This window comes from Trichechus manatus, unplaced genomic scaffold (assembly GCF_000243295.1).
Source record: "Trichechus manatus latirostris isolate Lorelei unplaced genomic scaffold, TriManLat1.0 scaffold00050, whole genome shotgun sequence".
Taxonomy (NCBI): Eukaryota; Metazoa; Chordata; class Mammalia; order Sirenia; family Trichechidae; genus Trichechus; species Trichechus manatus.
Window position 1 is genome coordinate 10,000,603 of NW_004443986.1, and position 26,411 is coordinate 10,027,013.

Sequence of the window (26,411 nt, forward strand, 5' to 3'; positions counted from 1 at the left end):
GAGATGATTCTCAAATATACAGATGAAATGATTCTCAAATATACAGATGAGATGATTCTCAATACAGATGAGATGATTCTCAAATATACAGATGAGATGATTCTCAAATATACAGATGAGCAAATTGGCACCTTGAAAGACAGACACTGGACTCAACAGATGGAAGGACACTGGAAGAAACAGAACACTTAGCATATCCACAAGCAATACACTTGGAGGATGTAGGAGAGTACTGCATCCATAAAAGGATCAACTGGAGATTCTAAAACCCACGTGGAAGAGAAAAATGCCCAACAAGAGCCAAGGAGATTTTGAAAAAGAAGAACAATGAAGAGGTACCTTCTTCCCAGATATCAAAACAGGCTATAAAGCTATAGTGGTTAACAGTGAGGTATCAGTATGGGGACAGAAAAAAAAGATGAGTGGAAACACCATTGAGAGTCCCAAAACCATGTAAGTAGAAGAATTTATCATATGATAAAAATAGCCTTTTAAATATGTGGGGAATTTTGGTATATGTAATAAAGGATTTTGTGATACTTGGATATCCCTTTGGAAATAATTAGATCCCTCTCTCATATAATTAATTTTTTTGAATTTATTAAGAATTAAATATAAACAGCAAAACTATGATATGCATTTAACATTAATGTGAAAACAAAACCCACAGAAGTTATTATGGAAAAGACTGAAAGCTTTGAGTACATAAAAATTTTTTTTTTTTAAAAAAAAGCTTCTCTGATAAAAGACATCATAAGCAAAGTTAAGACATTTCAAAAAAACAGAGAAAAATGTTTGCAATACATATAAGGGTTTAATACCAGAATATAAGAAGAAGTTCTAAAAACACTTTAAAAGACAAACAACATAAAGTGCAGAGGGTATAACAGGTTATTCACAGTAAAGGAAACACAGCAGCCAAAGTAAACATCACCAATATTCTGAGAAATCCAAACTAAAACAACCATTAGATAAGACTTTCCACCTATTAGGCTTGCAAACATGAAAATGCTTGATGGTCTCAAGTGTTAGCAGGTGTGAGAAAATGGCTATTTCAATTTTGGGAGAACAAATCAGTACGGCTATTTTGAGAGCAATTTGGCAGTTATTTATTAAAATTAAAAATACATATGTACTTTGACCCAGCAATCCCACTTCTCTGTGTTGACTCTAGAGAAACAGGTATGTGGCTGGAGGCTTGTATGAAGATGTTCACTGCAACATTGTTTACTACAGCACACACATGGAAATCACAGTCAGTAGGGGAATGGACAAGCGTGAGGGGTCATGAGGAAGGAGACTCCATTGTTTTTTTATTGTTTGAATCTTTTGCAATGTATTCAGGTATTGATTAAAAAATAAATTTCTGAGTAAGAAAGAAAAACAAAAAGTTTGTTGTTTAGGAAGTACAAGAAAGAAAATAACTACCCAAAAAAAGTCATGTTTTAGAAAAAAATTAAGTACTTATGAGTCCTTCTGGCCACTGAAACACTAGAAGATAAAGAGCTACACAACTTACAGACCACTTCTTCATGCCAATGAAACCAAGGTTTCTATTACATGTTCCTGAATGTTTGGTTGAATACTGAAGATTTACCTCAGAAGTAAAATCTACAACTAAAACTTAAGGTAATGTAGAAATGAAACAAGGGCTGCTTAGAATAAAAAACAGTGCCTGGTATAACAGTCCCAATCTTAAGAACCATCTTCCCAGCCACTGTTTCAATCCTAAATCACTGTTAAGTAATGCCTGTCTTCTGTAACATGTTTATCTCCCTTCTTCCAGTTTATTTTCACCCTTCCATTCTGTTAAGGACTACTATAAACTCTGATCCTGTGGAAGAAGGGAATGTTGCTTTGCAGATTAGGCAGCCCACTGAGGTCATTCTAGAAATGGAGGATCTAATAATGACTAGTTTTGATGGCAAGAGTTAATTAGAGCCACTGGCAGAGCTCTGCAAATGAATCGTCGGATATAACAAAAATCATTTCCCTTCCTTCTCCATCCCCCATCTTCCTGCCTTAAATAAAACAAACAGTACAACTTAAAGCACAGCAGCTCTTTCATCTGACAAGGAAATGAGTAGAGCTAAAAGGAACAACTCTAATCTGCCATGCGAGAAGGAAGGGAAACCATTTTAAAAGTTTCTGCAGGTAAAGGTGGATCAAGGGAAGCAAAAAAGCACTTAAATTTCAAGATTAAAATCAGGCACGCTGATTTAAGCTATGGTTTAATTGTCTTCCCCACCCCCTGCGTTATGAGGTCGGGGCCAGTGATTTTGTACACAGGTAACCAGCACCGACCATCTCCTGCTTCAAAGCAGGAAAAGGCAGAATTGGAAGTTGTTCTGCAGGTGGGGTGGGCATGCAACCACAAGATAGTTGTTTTTGGTTCTAGTTCAACAGAGGCATAGTTCCTATGATGAGTATGGATATCCTCTTAATCTGCTGGAACAAATCTATAAGCTACAGTACACAGCACTGTAGTTCCACTTTCAGAAAAAGACTATGCTTAATTTCTCAGACTACACATAAAGTGAAGCTTACTGAATTTTAAAAGAAAAATAATTCAGTCATCTCTGTAGCTGGCCGAAGGCCATGTCTCAACTCTTTTATACCAATTGACATTGATTATATGTACACAACCTCTTCTCCCTAGTACACTCACGGGGTCTTCAGAAAATATGCCAGCAACAGTCCCAGAGATGTGCCTGGTAGCACCTTACAGAATTAGGAGTGGAGAGACAGTTCATCACCAAGCTTTTTTGGGTTAAAACATCCAAGTACTGCACAACAGGATGATTTATAAAACCAAAACAACTAATATATAATAACTAATATGTAATGCATTGGAGTTTCTAAATTAAAAATATATTTAATATTCAATAGATATATTGAAAGGACATTAAACATAATTCACATAGGGTAATTTCACTCATTTGACAAATACCTTCTACACATATTGGGCAATGCACTTAGCACTGGGGCTACCAGAGTAAATAAAAACAATTTAATTCCTGCTTTCTACTCCTCAAGTTATTTCTAATGTTTGACCAAGAATTTTCTAATCCCTTAAAACCTGCCAATCAAAATGGTCCAACATCCTAAAGAAAAAGCCATTCTAACTACACAGCTTAATCACAGGATAAATTTGAACCATAAAATGAACAACTCTTTACTGAAGTAAAGCAAGTCTGAAAAATAATCTGTATATTAAGGCCACTAACAAAATGGACTGGACCTAGAAAATTACTTCTAAAGTGCTTAAGGCAGGTATCAAGGGGGTCAGGGGGACAGGGACAGAGAAAAACCTAGAATCTGCCCTCTGTTCATGAGGGGCTCCCCCATAAGAAGTGGATTAAGTAGTATTTGTTCTCCATTCATGTGTAAAAATTTGAGGTTCTCTTTGAGCTTAAGGTTTAGCCCCAGATTTATATAAAATGAACACTAAGATATCAAATCACAAGGTTTTTCCAGATTCCCAAGTATTGAACAAGAAAGGATCATAACCACATTCAGAAGGACACCAAGTACCAGAAAAACATACCCTGTTATTAAGATGCAAAGGAGAAAGCACGAAAACCCATCACACACTCGGGCATACTCACTTAGACTGGGTCTGTTTGGTGATGTTCCGAATGGTGGCACCTTCTTTTCCTATAATGGCTCCCACAAATTGGGTGGGAACCAGCAGTCGTAGAGGCAAGTCACACGTTTTCTGCTTGGACACTGATCCTGGAGACCCCTGCCTTGATGAGCCCCTCTGCCCAAACCCACGGCGACCTCGGGGCTGCTGGGAGGCATTCTGCTGAGCAGCCATTTCATCGGGGATGTAGGCCACTTTCAACGTGAAGTTCTCTAACTGGAATCCATTCAGTTTGTCTAACGCTCTGAAAGTTGATAAGGAGAAGGAGGTGAAAAGAGAAATCAAGCTACATAATAAATCTTTTAGCAAAGCAACACCCTCCTCACCCACTCAGTATTGTTGCCTCTAAAACCTCTGAATAAAGCCACTAAATAAGTGGCTATCCTGAACCTGAATTCATTGTGAAGCTTTAAAATACACATAACACACAAATAAAACACACACACGCATCTTTTAAGTACACACAGGGGAAAAAAGGCAGACTGGTTTCCAAAGGAACATGTTTGCTATCTAGCAAAGAAAAACAGAAAGTTTAAAAAAAATTATCAAACTCTTGATTAAGCTAATAGCCTTGAGGTTAGTTAACAACCTGGGAATACCCAAACAGCAAGAGAGAGAAATGAGTAGGTAGTCCCTGTCCTGGCTAGTCCTCCTAATGGAAAAGACATTAGAAATACATGCCCCATCATTTTACTCTCTAAAAAACCCAAATATTTTAAAAACATTTTCAGAATTGAAGGACATGTATCTCTAAACCACTCATAGGAGATAGACAGAATTTAATACCCAGGACAGTCAATCATTCAACAAATTCTCAATACCTATTATTGAACCAGGCCCGAGATAACAGTGGTGGTCCCAGACTTTGCAAGGTTTATGATCTGATTTGGGGCAGAGAGGCAGAAGTGGTAGTGAATCAAAAAAGAAAATAAAGCTATTTTCTATCTGTCCATCTCTCTTGAGGGGAGATTTCGTTTTTTTCCCCCACTTTTGAACTTTATTGACACATATATGGACAAATATCCAATTCTTAGGTATACAGCTCAATGAATTTCCACAAGGTAAACACCCATATAAACAACACCAGATCCAGAAACAGAACATACCAGCACTGCAAGAGCTCCACCAGTGCCTCCTTCCAGTAACTATCCCTCCTCCAGACTTCCACCACCACAGATTAATTCTGCCTGTTTTTGAATTTTATATAAAAAAGTATATATGAGTACATGTACTATATACCTCCTTAGGTCTGGTACCTTTTATTATGTTTTTAAGATTCATCCAAGTTGTTGTGTTCTATCTTACCTACATATTTTAAAACTGGAGAACACAAGAGTAAAAAGTTGGCAGAGATTTCAAAAGCACACATGAGCACACTCTTAATAATACACACCTTTCTAACTCCTCCATACACAACAAAATGAAACAAACACAACAAAACGAAAAACAAAAGAAAAAAAGATCCCACACTTTCCCTAGGGTTCCGCAGATTCTACTCCAGTGGGCCCTGAGGTCAGCCCAGGCAGAGAAAGAAAAACAGGCATGAAAATGGCCTCTCACTAGTTGCTCAGTGTGGTCATTTCTGGCTCACCCACAGCTTTCCTTATTTGGAGATCTACTCTCAATTCTTGCTTTAGATAGAAAGAAGGAAAAAAAAATTCATATTGACAAGACCCCAGTTGAAACACAAAAGTAACATGAAATTTGCTTTCACCATCACCAACCCTCCCTAGGCCCTTTCCAGAACCACTGTTAAACAGTGATGACTTCCACAAACGGGCTGGTCCTTTCCATATGTTAACACGTGTGTGTGCATGTTCACTACCTTCCTTAAAAGCATGACTGGGATCCTGATGTACATTGTTTTATGGCTTGTTTTCTTCAAATACAATATATCTTGGAGATAATGCCATGATTTCTACGTGAGAGGGCATTCTCTCTCTAATCTCCATTGGGTGATAGTTGGCATATACCGCAACTTATTCTACAAAATCCCTTTGTGATGGAACCTTAAGTTAACATATTGTTCCTTGCTTTCTTCCCACCTTTTTTTCCTGTGGGAATGTGGATCAAGGAGTCTAAGGTATTTTGGTTATTTGTGAAAGAAGATAACAACTGAAAACTTTTAATACTTATGGTGTATATTTATCATAGAAAAGGAGCCCTGGTGGCACAGTGGTTAAGCACTTGGCTGCTAACCGAAAGGTGGACAGTTCGAACCCAGTGGCCGCTCTGTGGGAGAAAGATGTGGCAAGTCTGCTTCCGGAAAGATTTACAGCCTTGGAAACCCTATGAGGCAATTCTACTCTGTCCTGTTGGGTGGCTAAGAGTCAGAATTCACTCAGTGGCAACAGGAATGGCTTTATTATAGAAAGTTGGAGCTACAAAAATTTCAACTAAATTAGCTGTTTATTCAAAGCAACTTTACACCTCAACAACAAAAAAGACAAATAACCCCGTTAAAAAATGGGCAAAAGATATGAACAGACACTTCACCAAAGAAGAAATTCAGGCGGCTGGCAGACATGAGAGGAAATGCTCGCAATCACTAGCCCTTAGAGAAATGCAAATCAAAACTACAATGAGATACCATTTCACCCTGACATTACTGGCGCTAATAAAAAACAAAAAACAAAAAATAACAAATGTTGGAGAGGTTGCAGGGAGATTTGAACTCTTATGCACTGCTGGTGGCTGTAAAATAGTATAACCACTCTGAAAAATGATATAGCATCTCCTTAAAAAGCTAGAAATAGAAATACCATACAATCTAGCAATCACACTCCTGAGGAATATATCCTAGACAGATAAGAGCCATCACACAAACAGACATATGCACACCCATGTTCACTGAAGCACTATTCACAATAGAAAGATGGAAACAACCTAAGCGTCCATCAACAAGTGAATGGGTAAACAAATTACGGTACATATACACAATGGAACACCACAAAACGATAAAGAACAATGATGAATCTGTGAAACATCTCACAACATGGATGAATCTAGAGGGCACTATGCTGAGTGAAATAAATCAATCACAAAAGGACAAATATTGTATGAGACCACTATTATAAAAACCCAAGAAAAGGTTTACACACAGAAAAAAACAATCTTTGATGGTTATGAGGGAGAGGAGGGATGAGAAGGGGAAGTCACTAAATAGAGAGTAGACAAGCGTTAACTGTGGTGAAGGGAAAGACAACACACAATATAGGATAAGTCAGCAAGCTTGACCAAGGCAAGTAATAGAAGCTTTCTAGACATATCCAAACACCCTGAGGGACTGAGTTACTGGGGCTGAGGGCTAGGGACCATGGTCTAGGTCTACTGGCATAATATAGTTCATAAAGAAAATGTTCTACATCCTACTTTGGTGAGTAGCATCTAGTATCCTAAAAGCTTGCGAGCGGCCACCTAAGATATCCACTGGTCCCATCACGTTTGGAGCAGAGGAGAATGAAAAAAAGCAAAGACACATGGAAAATTTTAGTCCAGAGGACTAATGGACCACATGAACCACAGCCTTCACCAGCCTGAGCCCAGAAGAACTAGATGGTACCTGGCTACCACCACCAGCTACTCTGACAGGGATCACAACAGAGTCCCAGATAGAGCTGGAGAAAAACATAGAAGAAAATTCAAATTCACACACAAAAAAAGACCAGACTTACTGGTCTGACAAAAGACTGGAGGAACCCCCGAGACTATGGCCCCTGGACACCCTGACTCAGAATTGAAGCCACTCCTAAAGTCCACCTTTTAGCCAAAGATTAAACAGGCCTATAAAACAAACAATAACACACGTGAGAAATGTGCCTCTCAGTTCAATTGAGTATACAAGACCAAACGGCAACACCTGCCCAAAAGCAAAGATGAGAAGGCAGGAAAAGACAGGAAAACTGGCCAAATGGACATGGGTGAAAAGTGAAAGGGGGATAGTGCTGACACACTGCAGGGACTGCAACCAATGTCACAAAACAATTTACGTATAAAATGCTTGAATGAAAAACTAATTTGTGCTGTAAAAAACAATTTAAAAAAACAACTTTAAACCTTTTCAAAAGCAGGAGAAAACAGATTATCGGAGGTTCTTTAAAAAAATAAGGAAAGCTGAATCCAATGAAAGATTCAACTATCTGTGGGCAAAAAAAACTGTAAAGTTCCCTATTATATCCTTTCCCACCATAAAACTGCATATTGCTAGCTTAAGAAGAGAATAAGTAAATTCTGACTTGGAATTAAAACAGGAACGTCACAATAAATACCTTCTTGCTTGAGAGACAGACACAGACCACATCCTTCTCCATGGGGATAAACAGGGGTAAACATGTATGTCACCAGATGCTTCTATGTATTCTGAGGCTATCTAAATAAAGTCACTCATGTCCCAAGAAACAACTCTCTCAACTTGACATAAACTATAACTGTCAAACTTCATTTTGCTGCTTTAAAGAGGTTTTCCCTTGAGGGAGAAAAATAAAAGAAGATTCTGCCACTCAGAAGACACAACGCTCTATTACAAAGTGCACTGTTCAGGCCCCAAAGGCTCCAACTCACGCTGCTCCTCTCGGAGAGGAGACAACCCACATTTGTATGTATTAGACAGTGTAACTGCCAACTAAGCCGAGTACCTGACTCCCCAGACCACGGCGCTCCAAACATAGACATAGCTGAAAAAATGTAACCGAACTATTGAGCAATGGCCTGCTCTTGACAGAAGAGCCAAAGTTTCTGAATTTTAAAACAATTGCTGAAACCTTTCCAATGTATAAAGTTTGATATTCAGCTATGTCATTTGGTGGTCTGTGAAGTTCACGGGGGAATAATTATAATATTTGCATCAACTCTACAGTATATATAAGATATTTACATAAAAAACTCTTCATCGTTCAGTATAATTATTCAAAACCTATGCAATCAGTTCCAACAGAACTCAAGGATGCTTATCCAACATGTATATTACTCGGGATATATTTTCATTACTTGACTCTTTGCTTTGATACTATCTTAAGAGTCATTCTAAAAAGGTGAGCAATTTTGCTAGCTAGTACCACTTAATTTTATTGATAAGAACTTTACTGGGGTGGATCACATTTTAGAGTTGAAAGGGACTTGAGAGAATAAGTAGTTTGATTCTCTCATTTTGAAGAGGACAGGGAGGGATGAAGGAAAGAACAAAGAAGGGAGAGGAAAAGAGGGTGGAGGAAGAGGAAGAAGAAATGAGACTGGGAGAATTCAAACTTATCCAAGGGTACACAGATGCAGATTGCAGTAGTAAAAAAAAGCACGGACTAGAGATCAGAATTCCAGCCCGGCTTAAACAATAAGTAGTTGTGTGACCTTGAAAAGATCATTTTCCTGTTGGTGTTAGCTTCTTGACCTATAAAACTAAGAAGATTAGACTTATGGTCCCTCCTTTCAATGCTAAAATTCCACATCTAAAATCTCCTTTTCCTTATTCCCAGATGTCATTGCTGTATCACAGGGGCCCTTAGGACATGAGGTTTAGCCATCACTGAAAAGTCATAGAATTCAATTTTCCCTTTGTACCAATAATAAGAGGTTAGTACATACAATTCAGCAATAATTATCAAAAGCCTGGTAATACCACTGCAAGGATTTTTCTTAAGAGAATAATTAAGGATAAAGCCCAAATATCTACCTACAAAGGGCTTCATTACTAAACTGGTTCTAAAAGCAAAACAACTGCAACAACCTAGATGAACCATAGAAAACTAGATACAGAAACTAAAGATGAACTACTGTGTAGAGATACAGGTAGTCCTCAACTCACAACAGGGCTCTGTTCTAACGACTCCCACATCAGTCAGTTCTGACATAAGTTGAATACCCACTTTCTTTTCTTTTCTTAAGTTTTCATTATTATTGCCTTTTATTATCAGTATCTTTATAAATCCGACCTTTGAACATCTGCAAGTAAACGTCTGAGAATAACATCAGCAAATTACGAGCTGCAACACTGTATGTAGTACCTATTACTAACGACAAGATGTACAAAAACAAAACCAAACCAAAACCAGACTTAAGTCATACAGGAAACTACCTGTATTAAAAAAACTATGCACAAAACTATGTAGAATGATCTTTGTCTTTTTAAAACTTATGACGCATGGGACACGGCCTAGATAGCTCTACAATAAACTTTACGGGGGTTACATCTGAAGGGCAAAATGGCAAGAGATTCCATTGTCTGGCTGCTTTATATGTTATTTCTTTTTCTATAATAAATCTTCTATTTACACAATTTTTTAAAGCTTAAGTTTGAATTCCCTCCTCTCGCCATTAACAAGTTACTTCATCAAACACTTCTAACCGTAACTACATATACCTGATAGAGGTCTTCAAACTGATATAGAAAGGATCTGCAATAATACCAGTAAAATAGTTCCAAAATAATGAATAAACATTCCTGTTCTCTAACAAATACAAACATCAGAAAAACACGAACTAAACATCTACAAATTTTAAGGGGTTATTTCTTAGTGACACGTACAAATTTTCAATGAGTAATGTCTCTCCTTGACTACTCATCTGAGCATCACTGAACAGGGCAGGAAAACAGGCATTCCAGAGTCCTCAGCCTCTCTTGCCCCGAGGAAAAAGAAAAGATGCATCCACTAAACACATACTTCAGGGTATAAATTCAAGGCTTAAAGTTAAAACAAATGTATGATATTTTCCTTATGTGTGCTATTAATCATTGATTTTTCTTAGCCACAAGGTGGCAGGAACTTCCAAGTTAAATTTTGTCTTAGAGGCATAGCCATATTGAGGAATCCTCTTAAAGCGGCATTCACAGAGCTCTAACTAAAAAAAGGCAAAACTTTTTAAACTAGGTTCTCTAACTTATCAGTATCAGTGCTCGTTCCTCATCTGAAATGGACAGTACATATTGAACAATAGCAGAGTATTATCAACAGCAATGAAAAATGCTTACTTTGTGCTCCGGGTACAGTCAGGGAGGTTGGAAGGTGGCCCTGAACTTTCAAAAGGAGCCAATTTCTATGGCGGGAAATGAAGACACTGATCTTTATATATTAAAGTTTCCCTTTAAAAAAATCATTATAGCTGTTAACATTTGAGCTCTTACTACCTTCAAGGTATTATAAGTATTTAAGGGGCATTATTTTATTTCTTCTCAACAGCCTCATGAACTGAGGGCCATAAATATTCTCATATTACAAATGGCAGTGAACCAAGGCCAATTAATTGACTTGACCGAAGTCACAGCTAGAAAAATGGTGACACAGAATCCATTCCATGGGCCTCTGGAATGAATCCTCTTAATCTTTATTCTCTACTCTCACCTTCACAAGCACATCTCAGTCACACACACTCCAGTAACAGACGCTAAGAAGGATGGTTTAGGCAGCAGGTGGTCATGCTGGAGCAGGGCTCTGTGGAGCAAGTCCTGAAGGGTCCAGCCTCCCCCAGCTCAAGCCACTCCAAGCTGCTGCAGAAGAGCCCAGAACCAGCACGCTAAGAGTTACTACTTTTTGTAAGACTATTTTCTATAAATATATGCATGTATGCATGAATAAATATATCAGTTTCTTCTCAGTCTTCATTTTGTAGCTGAGAAAAGTCTAGCTCAGAGAGGTGAAGGCTACAGTCAGGACTGCCGGATTCCAAAGTCCATGCTTTCTCCGCTTTCTCCACTCCATCCAATGCTTCCAATGTAAAATTAATTTTCCTCACAGAATAAAAATGCACTCTACTTTTTTAAAAAAGAATTATTAGAAAACTTTGTCAGTACATACCAACTTTCCTAACATTGTATCATGAAACTGACTTTTCCATTCTTTTCATTTATTAACTTTCGCTGAATATACAATCTTCTTAATTTTTTAAATTCTTGTCGGGGGGATCAATATTCTTATAAAGTAACAACTTGGGCAGGAACTGAAATCCAGTGGTCGATCTCCTACTACTCTCTTTCACCTCTGGGAGGCACGTCCTGGAGGACAGGGACTTTACCTTCAGTCACTGGCAACTTTCACTCAATAGTACTCAAGAAATACTAACTGACTGAATATTAGAATAAAGGTTATAATGACTATTTCTCTAATTGAAATACCCAATTTATTTGTTTAGGTTACCTGATTATCTAAATTGCACAATTCCTAACAGCCTTTTCCCCCTCCTTGGGATCAACAGTGTCTTGTCAATCTCTAACAACCACCACAAAGTATTTTTAGAAGTGTCTCCACATTCAGCTTGCCATCATGTTAGGATTATTTTCAGCAGTAATTCTGTCTTGACTAGCCAGTATTACTCTTCCTGTGCTTCAAGCACGGGCGGATTAACCAGTAAGCATGGTGTGCACTGGCTTACAGTAAGCAAAGTACGCACAAAGACGTGGTGAAACTGTGCACTACAGATTAGTAAGTAAGTACAAGTAAACCTGTACATACCTTGCTTACTGGATAATCCGTCCCTGTGTACTTGTACTCTTAATGCTTTAGATAGACAGACTATAAATAAAGGATAAATGTGAGTTAACTTGTCCCTAATAAATTTCACCTTATGCCTCTTCAAAGCTAAATAAGTTGCTTCTCCAACATATGTTCTCTCACTCAACTATGTAACTTTTAAATTAAGCATTGTTTTTACTCCTTAACAAAACCAGATTCACATAAGTTTTCAAACAGGGGAACTAAAGTATCCTCTAACCATCTCCAGTATTCTTGGGTTTATCATATTTTCCATCCAATCTGGACTGGGCTCTACCAAATATTCACTACAGATCTTTGTAAAGACTGAAACGTGTAAGCTAAATGGAACCCCTGCTTTCTCACTCTCTTCACTTTTATCCCCCAATCTACCGGGGATTTCAGATGTGAAATTTTCCTGTTCTTCCTATTACTTGATATGGTTGAAAAGCAAGGTCTGTTAAAAACAGAAATCCATTTGTTTTACAGCTCATAGCACAACTGGCTAATTTCTATAATGCCCAAAGACCTCCTATAACCTGTTAAATTTTTTTTTAATGGACAAAGGACCAAACAGAAGGAAAAATAGAATGTTTCTGTACTTATTAAAAGATGTTTAGCCTCACTTATGAGAGAAACAAAATTAACAGGATGAGATACTGGTCTTCACCTACCAGACTAGCAAAGTTTGCTAAAGCAATGTGTTGAAGAGAGTATGGAGAAACAGACTCATACAGAGCTGGTGGAATTTAAACTACTTCAAAAGCTCTACGAAGGACAACTTGCCAATATCTAACAAAATTTAAAATGAACATATATTTCAACTCAGTAATTCTACTTCTGGGAATTTATCCTATAGATATACTGACACAGATGCAAATGACATATGTAAAAGGAGATTCATTGTACCACTGTTCATAAACTGTAGGAGTCTGGAAACAACCTAAATACCCAATTTGGGATATTCATATAATCAAATTCTATGCAACTATAAAAAAGATAGTTATATGTACAAAACACGTGAATATTATGGCATTATTTGTGTAAAAAGAAGGAAAAATACCCACATGTATTGGTCTTCCACATGGTCATCTCTGAGGAAGGGGACAGAGTAGTTGGGGAATGAAACTTGGAGGAAGATTTGCATTGTGTACATCTTCGGATCTTTTAAATTTTGAACAATGTGATTATTACCAATTTAAAAATAAAGCTCCATCTATGTTATGCAAATTTCCATCTCCTTCTTAGCCCTATCTTTCCTCTCCTAGTCCCTCCATGAGTGGGCACTGCCTTTGGTAACCTAGCTCAATTCCCACTCAAGGAGTTCATTTCACCCTTTCCCTTTACTACTCAAGCTCAGCCAGCATGGTCTTTCCTCTCCGTCTTTCCCATACAAAGGGGTAAAGGGTCTGTTTCCCCCTGTACTATGATGAAGAGGTCATTAAGTCTTCCTTGGTCTGTTGATACTCAGGGCTGTGATGCTGGGAAGCTTGTGTGCCATCCCTCCATGACCCTGTTCTGAGAAGCAATGTACATGGGACCCATTTTGTCTCTCTAGTGTTCTTCAGTCAGTTCATCAGACCACTCCCAAGGCTACAGAATTGTTTCTTCCTGTGGGAGACAGTTTGATCTGTGAAGTTTTGCCTGTCAATAACATCGGAACATACTTTTTCTGTAAATCTAGAAGCAAATTACATTAGCCCAATATCTGCACACGCCTACATGACAATAGTAATCATTAGAAAAATTAGTAAACAAGATGACTAAATTTAACATTACTGTTAACAACTTACCAGCTTTGGAAAAAAATAGCAATAATGTATGTGTCATACCATAAGAAAAAAGTCTTCATGTAATTTGGCAACATTATCCAGGCCCAGAATTTTTTGCAAATAGTATGTAATTCAACTTCATACCCTATCACTACATTACTGGCATTAAGAATATATTGAAATGTAGCAAAACTTTAAGGAATGCAGATTCTCACTAAGCATTCAAACTTTTAAAAGATACGATTCGGGGGTCAAACTTTGTAGAATAAAGTTTCTGCTACCCACCAGCCCTTCCCCTAAAGTATAAAATCCACAAAATTATTATACTTAACCTAGTTGTTACATATAGACAAAAAGTTTCCAACTGCTTACTGTCTAGCTTGGTCCTTACTGGAATAGGTTACATTTACAACTGCAGTCTCCGAGTCAGTGTTCACTACAAGAAGAGAAAAACGAAAAAGAAAAACAAAAAGTTAGTTTTCTTTCTACTTCCTTCCTTTTACAAATTTGAAAGCAATTTAGAAGACATGTACCTTGCTCACAGCTCTCCACCACTCCATACTGGACTAGTAAACTATCCAGCACCTATCAGGAGGGGGAGAAAAAAATGATAAATTTTGCATTTCCCAAGTTATTAGCAAGGGCAAGAATATGTTTTAAAATCACAAAGTGATTGTGATGAAAAAGAGCCAAAAGATTAACTGGAGCTTTGGTGTACAGAACTAAGGACGCCACAGAGAGGACACGTGGTGGTATTTCTCTCCTGCACACCCCTGGATCCTTGACTTTGAATCCCATTTCCTATGGCTAAACGAAGAAGTCACAATAAACAGCTCAGGAAAGTGTTCAAAGCCACAGCAGCCTGGTTTCTGAGGCGGAAGAAGAATGGAGCATATGTTTTTCATACATACATGAAACACTTACCATACTTCCTCCTTGTATATACAAAGTCATATGAGACAAGGGCCCCCAATTAAGAAACTAAAGTTTTATCTGTGAAGACGTTCCTTTTCAAATAACATCTTTTTAGAGCTATAAACGGATATAAGAGAAAAGAGTGCCCAAGGCAGGCTACCAAATGAAGGAAGAGCATAGTTGATATTCTACCTGGAGTAGCGAATTAAAAAATAATGTAGTATTATATAAATACGTAGACGGTTTAAGTGTAAAAAGAAGTAAACATTTCCAAACCTACGTTACGCTGGAAAATGTACAATTTGAAACTATGTTTTCAGCATCTTTCCTGTAGTTGTACTATTATACTTTATATGTCATTCTAATTGAGAGGCTGTTAAAACAGTAACTACTATTTTGATAGTATAAACTACAGGTGTACCTCTCATCTCTGTATAAACCAAACCCAACTGTCCCTAGTTTCTGAGAAATTAACAAATTTTTCTTAAAAAATAAAAACAAGTTTCTATAAATTTACAGCAAACTACATACTCACCAACTTAACAGCAAAATTTGAAGGACAGTCCCCTGAAAATGTTTTCTGGCCCCCAGAACATATTAAACCATTAAGAACACACTAAATAAATTTTTATGATAATTTTTTACTAAACTTTAAGAAATTTCATCTATATCTCATGTGCTATTTTCTAATGGTTTAGGCTTTTATTTTGTCTACTGGTTCCAGTTGAAATCTTTAACAGTTTGTTTTGGAATGAACTTTTTATTTTTTTTAAACAGGTTACCATGTATTTTGTGAGCTGAATTGCCCTATCATAGTTAATTTTTTGGCATGGTAAATTTCCTTTGAGTAGGGTAGTAGCACACTGATCTTTGTTTTTATTGCAACCGTTAAATCATTAAGCTTAATATTTAATTTTTCTTCATAACACTTAACTGACACTACATTCAATATTCATTCTTATTTCTTAAAACATCATTCTTAATTCTTTCAAAAGGCAATTTGTTAAGCAATTAAATACATTAGTCTCCACATAGTTTAGCTTATACCACCTTAATTTGTATTATTCTAGGGATAACACAAGTTAAATACTTGTGATCTATATTCAATGTTGACTAAACCTGCAATAACAATGTTAACAGAAACTAATATTCCACAAAAGCCCACTGTTGAAAAGATGGTGTATGTGTGTATTTTACATGAAAATTTTTATGTCTCAATTTTATGTGTCATATATAAAAGCCAAACAAAAACCAAACCAATTGCCGTTGAAGTCGATTCTGACTCATAGCAACCCTATACAACCGCCCCATTAGGTTTCCAAGGCTGTGATCTGGAAGCAGACTACCACATCTTTCTCCCGCAGAGTGGCTGGTGGTTTTGAACAGCCAATTTCAGTTACACAGCCAAGCACTTAACCATTGTTATCACACATGTGATAAAATGTTTTAACATTAAAAATATCAAGGACAGAAATAGAAAAACCAATCCTCAACTTTATATGGAATGGCAAGAGGCCCCAAATAGCTAAAAACAACGTTGAAAGAGAAGAACAAAGTAGGACTCACACTTCCTGATTTTAAAACATACTATACAGCCACCATGGTGGTGTGGTGATTAAGCGTTCGGCTGCTAATCAAAAGGTCAGCAGTTCAAATTCACCATCCACTCCTTGGAAACCCTATGGGGCAGTTCTACTCTGTTCTATTAGGTCGCTATGAGTTGGAATTGACTCAATGGCAAGCGGTTTGGTTTAGTTTTTGGTATACAGCCACAGTAATCAAAACAGCCTAGTACTGGCATAACAAAAGACACATAGACCAATGGAACAGAATTCAGAGTCCAGAAATAAACCCACACATCTGTGGTCAACTGATTTTTGACAAGGGTGCTAAGTCCATTTGATGGGGAAAGAAGAGTATCTTCAGTAAATAGTGCTGGGAAAATTAGATTTCAACAAGGAAAAACATGAAAAAGGATCCATGCCTCACCCCATACACAAAAACAAATTCAAAATGGATTAAGAACCAAAATGTGGAAACTAAAACCACAAAATTCTTAGAAGAAGCAGGGGGTAAGCTGTCAGGTCTGGCTTTCAACAATTGATTATGTAATATAATAACAAAAGCACAAATATCAAGAGACAAAATAAGTAAATGGAACCTCATAAAAAAAAACTTCTGTTCATCAAAACACTTTACCAAAAGGGGAAAAGACAAGCTACCGACTAGGAGAATATCTTTGGAAACCATGTCTGCAAAAATCTCAAAACCAAAATATACATAAAACTCTGACAACTTAACAACAAAAAGACATAACCCAATCATAAAATGGGCAAAGGACTTGAAGAGACATTTCACCAGAGAGGACATTCGAATGGCCACCAAACACATGAAAAGATACTCAGTGTCATTAGCCATTCCCACTCACTGCTGTCAAGTCCATTCTGACTCATAGCCACCCCACAGGGTTTCCAAGGCTGTAAATCTCTACGAAAGCAGACTGCCGTATCTTTCTCGCATGCGGGGCCGTGACGGTTTTGAAACACCGACCTTTTGGTTAGCATTCGCCATTGGAGAGATGCAAATCATAACCTCAATGATACACCATTTCACTACCACTAGGATGGCTAAGATAAAAAAAAAACAGAAAATAACAAATGGTGAAGATGTGGGGAAACTGGAACCCTTATTCATTGCTAGCGTGAATGCAAAATGGTACTGACATTGTGGAAAACAATATGGCAGTTCCTCAAAAAAACCAAAAATGTAACTACCATATGACCCAGCAATTCCACTCCTAAGTGTACACACAAAAGACCTGAAAGCAGAGACTCCAAAAAGACTTGTATACCAATGTTCACTGCAGCACTATTCACAATAGCCAAAAGGTGGAAACAACCTAAATGTCCATCAACAGATGAACGGATCAACAAAAGGTGGTACATACATACAATGAAACACTACTCAGCCAGTAGGAGAAATGAAGTCTTGATATATGCCACAGTATGGATGGAGCTTGAAGACATTATTCTGAGCGAAATAAGCCAATCACAAAAGGACAAATATTGTATGACCTCACTTATATAAAAAGTCAAGAAAAGGCAAATGTATAGAGACCAAAGTTTATCAGTGGTTACCAGGGATGGCAGGGAGGAGGAAAGGGAGGGTTAACGGTGATGGAAAAACAGCATTGATCAAGGGTAGAGTTACACAGCTGATTACTGTAATTGCTGTCAATAAGTTATACACCTGTAAAAAGTTGAATTGGCAAAAGTTGTCTGATAGATATATTAACAACATGGGGCGGGGGGGAGAGTAGCTGCTAAGGCTGCTTATGTACAACCAAACACCTTGTAGGATTTGGTTCCTTGGTTTGGAGGTTCAGGGTCATGGTATCATAGGACCTCCCAGTTAATTGGCCTAATAATGTGTTTAGCACTTCTGTTCCACCTTCTAGTTCACTGCGTAGGGTCGTAAAAGCTTGCAAGTGACCATCCAAGGCACACTAATTGGTCTCTATTCACCAGGAGCAACAGAGGAAAAAGGAGAGTCAGGAATAGGAGGAGGACACAGAATGTGTGGCTAATTACCTCCATGAACAAATGCCTCCTTTACCATGAGACCAGAACTGGATAGTGAATGGCTACCATTACTGAACATTATGATCAAAGATTCCATACAAGAATCCTGATCAAGAAGGGGGAAATGCATAACAGAATTCCAAATTCGTATGGACTCTAGACTTTCTGGAGGCACGGAGGATGGATGAACCCCTGAAACTACTGCCCTGAGATAATCTTTAAACCTTAAACCAGAAATATCCCCTCAAGTCATCTTAAAAACCAACAGTAGAAAAGGTCTGCCTTGAGCATTATGCTGTTTTAAAAGAATTACTTACATGGGATCAACTGACAATAGTGAGTCGAAGTATTAGATAGGAACATTAGGGGGCAGTGAGTTTATGTTAGCGAGGGAAGAAGAACTCAGAAAAGGATGACGAGAATGGTTGCAAAACTCAAATAATGTAATCAGTGTCACTAAATCGTACGTGTAGAAACTGTTGAGTTGGTGTCTGTTCTGCTGTGCATATTCTCAACAACACAATAAAATTTAGAAAAAAATACTGAGGAAATGTACATCAAAATTTTCATGACAAATATAACGTTTAACATGTACAAAACAAAATTGCTTGTATAATTAAAACACTCTATTCCTAAAATATAATAAATGCTACTGGCTGCCAACTATCCAACAGGTAAAATCTCTAGAAAGGTAACTAAAAACTATAATCATGCACACTAAAAAGGGTAAATTTTATTGCATGTAAATTATGCTTTAATAAATCTGACTCTAAGCTGGTTGAATGGACACACGAAATCAGGGTGGAAAGGAGGAGTGTGCTGACATGTTATGGGGACGGCGACTAGGGTCACATAAAAATGTGTATAAATTTTTGTATGATAAACTAACTTGAGCTGTAAACTTTCACTTAACGCAAAAATAAAATAAAATAAATAAATCTGACTCTAAAGAAAGAAACAAACAAAACTATAATCCTTAAGAACAATATAGTCCTAGCATCAGTCTTGGAACCTGCTTGAGAACAAATTAACAACACATGCTAAGGAGGTTTATCTAGGCACCAAAGATGGATTTTAGTGGGTCCTTGATGGCTCACTCAAAGTTTATGCACAAGTTTTAGGGCTAATCACTACGGAGATAATTGGGGGAGGGGATTCAACAGGCTAATCAGATTCCCAAAGGGTTTCCAATCCCAAACAACACCACTGCCATAGTGACCAGCTTTCCTTTGATCTGTTAGGTAAGAGTTTGTAGGGATGTGCTATTTTATGCCAAGGAGGGCTACCAAATAATACCACTTGCTACTCAGCCCACTGAACCATCAAACCACAACTTCTTCTTGACAAGGTTTTGATGTTTTGCCTCATCTTCCATTGGGTAGGAAAATAAGATGAACATTCGTGTTATCTGTCACATAAACCACCCAGCCTCTAGGTTTTGTCTTCTTTCAGTTCCTAGAACGTCTATATTTTCTACCTCTCCCAAAAATGTTTCTTTTAAACAGTCTTATTTAAAGGTTAAACAAACAAAAGACCTTCCACTGCACATTTCCAACACTTCCACAAATCTCTAACAAACCAAAATTATCACACATAAATGAATTTATTTTACAAAAACAATTTTCTATGCTTATATAAGTTTAAATCTCAGCTGGTGCCCCACAATAGAATATTATTGTGCCATAAAAAGGAATAAAGATGGAATGCTACAACACAGGTGAACCTTGGAAACATTATGCTAAATGAAAGAAGGCGGACACAAAAGACCACATGTGTGATTCCATTTATATGACAAGATCAAAATAAGCAAATCTAGAGAGACAGAAAGTAGTAGATTAGTGGTTGCTTAGGGATTGGAAACCCTGGTGGCATAGTGGTTAAGAGCTATGGCTGCTAACCAGAAGGTCAGCAGTTTGAATCCACCAGGCACTCCTTGGAAACCCTATGGGGCAGTTCTACTCTGTCCTACAGGGTCACTATGAGTTGGAATTGACTCGACGGCAATGGGTTTGGTTTTTTGGTTTTAGGGATGGAGGGGTGGCAGAAGGACAGGGAGGTGATAGCTAATGGGTTTGGGTTTCTTTGTGAAGTAATGCAAATATTCTAAAATTGACTGTGGTGATGGTTGCACAACTCTGTGAATACTAAAAACCACTGAACTGTACAATTTAAACTGATGAATTCTATTTCAGTAAAGCTGTGGAAAATAAGCAAACAACAACAAAAATCCCAACTGGAGGGAAAAGGGGTATTAAAAGCCTTAGAGGAATGTCTTGGTGGAATTCCCCTCTTTTATATATTTAGAAATTTATATCCTCAAGAGTTCATCTTTTTTTGTTTACCCAAATTTTCCTTACAACTGTATTTTTGTACATCTTTTTCCCCTAAATTTTATTTTGTTGTTGTTGAGAATATACACAGCAAAACATACAGCAATTCAACAGTTTCTACGTGTACAATGTAGTGACACTAACTACATTATTCAAGTTCTGCAACCATTCTCATCCTCCTTTTTCTGAGTTGTTCCTCCCTTGCTAACATAAACTCATGGCCCCCTAAGGTTCCTATCTAATATTTCTAGTTGCTGTTCTCAGTTTCATCCCATATAAGTAATTCTTAAAACAGCATGATGGTCAAGGTAGACCTTTACTAGCTAAGCTAAACTACTGTTTGGTTTTAAGATGACTTGAGGGGATATTTTTGGTTTAAGGTTTAAAGATTATCTCAGGGCAATAGTTTCAGAGGTTCATCTATCCTCCATGGCTCCAGAAAGTCTAGAGTCCATACGAATTTGGAATTCTGTTCTGCATTTCCCACATTTTGATCAGGATTCTTCTACGGAATCTTTGATCAAAATATTCAGTAATGGTAGCCGGGCACCATCCAGTTCTTCTGGTCTCATGGCAAAGGAGGCATTTGTTCACGGAGATAATTAGCCACATATTCCATGTCCTCCTATTCTTGACTCTCCTTTTTCCTCTGTTGCTCCAGGTGAATAGAGACTAATGTACATTTTTTTGTACAAGAGATCACATAAGATAAATGCAAAGACTATCACTTTCATGAACCACAGTGGTAACATCAACATTACTAGGTTAATTGCCTACTTATTTTTTAAACTTTGAAATATAATTGAAGTATAGTAAACTATACAAACTTTAATCAGTTTTGACATTATATATATATACACTCATGAAACCATTACTATAATCAAGATAATAAATGTTTCCCACAACCCCAAAAGTTTCCTTTTGTCCCTTCACAACTTAATTGCCTAATTTGTTCATCCACAGACGACAGAAATGAAGACAGCTGAAAAGCTATCTCTGTACCTCACATGATCAGATTTCCTCTGTGAGGCCAGCTGCAATCCCTAACCCCCCCCCCGCCACATCTCCACAACAACACACAACTTAGATTTTAGCTGATACTACTACAGGCATGAAGTAATGCATGCTCTGCAGATAAACCTTCCGCTGATTACTTATTCTTTATATCCACTGCTCAGGTCCCATCTCCTCTGAATTATCAGAACGAACAGTAATTGGCATCCTTGCCTCCAGACCAACACCCCATGTTTATCATCCTGACAAAAGTGACTACCCTTCAGAATACCCTGAGGTCTTAAAACCTTGTGAGCAGCCTTCTAAGACACAACTATTGGTCTCTACTCATCCAGAGCAAAAGAGAAAGAAGGAAACCAAAAACTCAAAGAAGAAACTGGTCTACAGGAGAAATAGTCTACACGAACCACGGCTTCATCTACCCTGAGACCAGAAGAACTAGATGGTGCCCGGCCACTGCTACTGACTCTTCTTATCAGGGCCACACAGATGGACCCTGATATGATAGGAGAAAAATGTGGAACAGAACCTCAAATTCCTTAAAAACAAACAAACAAACAGTCTTACTGGACTGGTTTAGACTGGAAACTATTGCCCTGAGATACTTTTCAAACCTTGAACCGCAACAAATCCCTGAGGTCACCTTGTAGCTAACTAAATAACAGATCAGCTCACAAAATGAGTATCACCTGTAAGTACTGTGCTCCTTTAAAAAAAAAAAAAAAAATCACCTATATGAGACCAAACGGCCAATAATTACTTTAAAACAAAGATGAGAATGTAAGGGGGCAGGAAAACTAGAGTAATGAAAATGGAACAATCAGTATGGAAATAATGAGAATGTTCATGGCATTGTGAAGAATGTAACCAATGTCACTGAACAATTTGTGTAGAAATTTTTGAATCGGAACCTAAACTGGTATGTAAACCTCCACTGAAAACACAATAAATTATTATTTAAAAAATATGACTATCAAGGGAAGGACAGCACACACTACAGGGGAAGTCAGCACAACTGGACTAAACCAAAGCTAAGAAGTTTCCTGAATACAATCAAACACTTTGAGGAACAGAGTAGCAGGGGTAGAGGTCTGGGGACCGTGCTTTCAGGGGACATCTAGGTCAATTGGCATAACAAAGCTTATTAAGAAAATGTTCTGCATCCTACTTTGGTGAGTGGCATCTGGGGTCTTAAAAGCTTGCAAGCGGCCATCAAAGATGCATCAATTGGTCCCAACCACCTGGAGTAAAGGAGAATGAAGAACACCAAAGACACAAGGAAAGTAGCAGCACAAGAGACAGAAAGGGCCACATAAACCAGAGACTTCATCAGCCTGAGACCGGAACAACTAGATGGTGCCTGGCTACCACCAATGACTGCCCTGACAGGGAACACAACAGAGAGTCCAGGATGGAGCCGGAGAAAGGTGGGGTGCAAAACTCAAATTCTAATAACAAGACCAGACTTAATGGTCTGACTGAGACTGGGGGTACCCCAGAAAGCATGGCCCCTGGATTCTCTATCAGCCCAAAACTTTAACAACTTCCACGGCCAACTCTTCAGACAGGGATTGGACTGGACTGTGGGACATAAAATGATACTCGTGAGTAGTGTGCCTCTTAGCTTAAGTAGATACAAGAGACTAAACGGGCAGCTTCTGTCCAGAGGTGAGATGGGAAGGTAGAGAGGATTAGGAGCTGGCTGAATGGACATGGGGAATCAGGGGTGGAAAGGAGGAGTGTGCTGTCACAGTATGGGGACAGCAATTAGAGTCACATAACAATGTATGTATAAATTTTTGTATGGGGAAAAAATAAAATAATTTAAAAAAAAAGTATGACTACCCTTCAGTGGCTTCAAACTGCCTACAGAAATTGTTCAAACTTAAACACAGCTTATGAGGTAGTCAGTGATCTAGTACCTGCCTACCTTTTCCATCATCTTTAATATGCTTGCCCTACACCTGTGCTCCAGCCACATGGAACTAAGCTTCCCTTTCACCCCTGGGTTTGGGTAAAGAGCCTGCCACTTCCTCCTTCCACAGCACCTGAATTTACCTGATTTTAGAATTTAAGGCTATGTCGTCATATAATCACTTCACTGATCTTTATCCTCCCACTAGACTAGTGATTATTATCCATAGTGATACGATTATTTGTCAGTTGTGTCACAAGTAATCTGTCCTTAATAGTTACATTACCTTTAATGCTTAAGCTGGCAGATAATTAATAATACATATACTATCATGGAAACCCTGGTGGCACAGTGGTTAAGTGTTATTGCTGCTAACCAAAAGGTCAGCAGTTTGAATCCACCAGGCGCTCCTTGGAAACTCTATGGGGCAGTTCTACTCTGTCCTGTGGGGTCACTATGAGTTGGAATCAAATCAATGGCAACAGGTTTTTTTAATACTATCACGGCAGATTCCAAGTCATCCTTATTTGCCTCATGTGTTTTGGAAACAAGAGAACATTGCTGGGCATTACAGTCTGTGTGCCAATCTATAATCTGAAAGTGCCCCTGGAAATGGGTCACCCCTTCAGAGTAGCTCCTCCAAACAGAGCTGTACTAGACTGCCAACTCCTGAAGGCAGGAACTGTATCTTAAGTTATACTGGAACAAGGCAAGAGGTAAAAAAGAAGTCACAAAATAGTTTTTGTCCTAAGGGCAAAGGAGGCTAATTCCAAGATCCTTTAAAAGTCTATAGTAATATAAAAAAAAAGATATTTATCAAGAATTCATATAAAAAGATTCGAAGTGGAAAAGTCACAAGCATTACAAAGCCACAGTGAAATTAAAGTAAAATTCCAAGCAGGATATTTAACACACTCTTTGCCCCGACAAATACCTTGCCAAAACACACACACACACACACGTATAATCTTCCAAATACAAAAAAACTAATCTCAGACTTTGAGGAAGATTTACCAGAATAAAGTCATTTTAACTATTCCTCATTTCAACATGAGCTGCCTCATTTCCCAACACAATTTAAAGTAAATAAAATATAAAGATACAGACTGGACAAACGGCGGAGGGGGGCCAGCAGCATCTGGCCTCTCTATTCACAAGGGAGGAGAAACAAGATCAACAACCCAAGGCTGATTCCTAAGAGGCAGAGGTCTGACACACCTCCTCTCTCTACCATCTTTACCAATTCTGACACCAACTGTCTCTCCCACGGCACTCTACTACTCTGCTGGGTTTGATAATTCATTGCAATGGCCACAAAGAACTCACAGACAATACTCACAATTATGGGGTTTATTAGGGAATTAACAGGTTACAATTCAGGTTACAGAAGACTCAGGATACAATTCTTCCATCAGGACAGCCTCTTCCCAGCCATGCTGCAAGCATGCCTCTCTCTGGCCCCTTGGCCTCTGCCCTGCTTGGGCAAGTGTTACAAAGCTCTCTTAGCTCTCCTGATAACTGCCCAGAGGCACCCCACTCTGCCAGTAAGCCTCAGCCCAAAGGTACTCAGCTTTCTCGCTCTGCGGGCCTGGAAGCCCGCTGTGTGGTCTCCTGCTGTCATTTATCTGCCAAAGCTTGTCTAGCTCTCCTCCTTGGTGGTGGTGGGATCCCCTCTTTCCTGCCTCCAGGATGGCTCACCTCAAGTCCAGCAGAACGGCAAAACTGACAAATCCCTTTGGTGGGCCACAATCAGCCTATCTGATTGGGTGGGAGTTACAAGACCACGGCAAGCAAGGCCACACAAAAGCGATCCGTCTCACCGCACAGGCTGAAACCAGTTCAATCTTCACTTGTCTAGAAAACCAAAACCGTCCTCCAGTGGGCAAAAAGCTTTACCAACCCCTGGGGTCAATGGGCTTCCTGAGCCCATGTTCTAAGAACAGATTACTACACTTCTATACACTTCAATCAGATAAAGATATTAAACAGCATTAACTTTTCTATATTTTACTAACAGAAATACTTGCAAAACTAGTCTAAATAATATTAAAATTAGGATCCCTTTTGACCACCTGCTTCCAAACCAGATACTTTCTCCATCCCAAGAAGAAACCACTATCAGTTTGGTGGGTCTCTCCAGACCACTTTTAAAAAAAAGAATACCAGACTATGAAAATGCATACCTTGGTAAAACTGACATTTTAAAAGCATACAAATAGTTTAGAAAACACAGCAACTCCAATAGCAAAAAGGTAAGGAACAGAAACAGGCCCAAATGAATCACAGTTTTAAAATGCTAATACCAATACTCAGCACAAACAAACAAATAAAAAACCAAACCCGCTGCCGTTATAGCAACCCTATAGGGCAGAGCAGAACTGCTCCATAGGGTTTCCAAGGAGTGGTTGGTGGATTCGAACTGCTGACCTTTTGGTTAGCAGCTGAGCTCACAAAGGAGAGGCATTAAAAAGTCTTATACGAGGTGTCTTGTACTTCCCTGGTGGGAATGGTACTTGATACAATTCTAGAAAGCAATTTCACAGTATCTAAAATAGGTCATAAAATATTCCTACCCTTTGACCTGCTAATTTCATTTCTGTTTAATCATCGCTAAAGAAATCATGAGGAATTTGGGTAAAAAAAAATATGGACAGACATGTTCACAGCTACATTAAATTGTTGGGCTGAAATGAAAATAACCTACATAGCTAACAATGGAATACTGTACAGCCATTAAAAAACACTAAAGAGCCCAACTGCATAAACATGGTTAAAACAAAAT

The 26,411-nt window shown here is 38.2% G+C and overlaps 1 protein-coding gene across 4 annotated transcripts in view; it reads right to left on the reverse strand.

Annotated features, from left to right (window-relative positions):
- The window catches only part of IGF2BP3 (insulin like growth factor 2 mRNA binding protein 3), a 140,559-nt gene that overhangs the window by 26,984 nt on the left and 87,164 nt on the right, over nucleotides 1–26,411 (reverse strand). For all 4 annotated transcript variants that reach the window (XM_023732325.1, XM_023732324.1, XM_004377451.2 and 1 more), the window contains exons 4-6: nucleotides 14,408–14,459; nucleotides 14,247–14,310; nucleotides 3,609–3,890 (exon numbers count right to left, since the gene is read on the reverse strand). In XM_023732325.1, coding sequence (XP_023588093.1) covers nucleotides 3,609–3,890; nucleotides 14,247–14,310; nucleotides 14,408–14,459 — 398 coding nt within the window. The remainder of the gene's footprint in view (nucleotides 1–3,608; nucleotides 3,891–14,246; nucleotides 14,311–14,407; nucleotides 14,460–26,411) is intronic.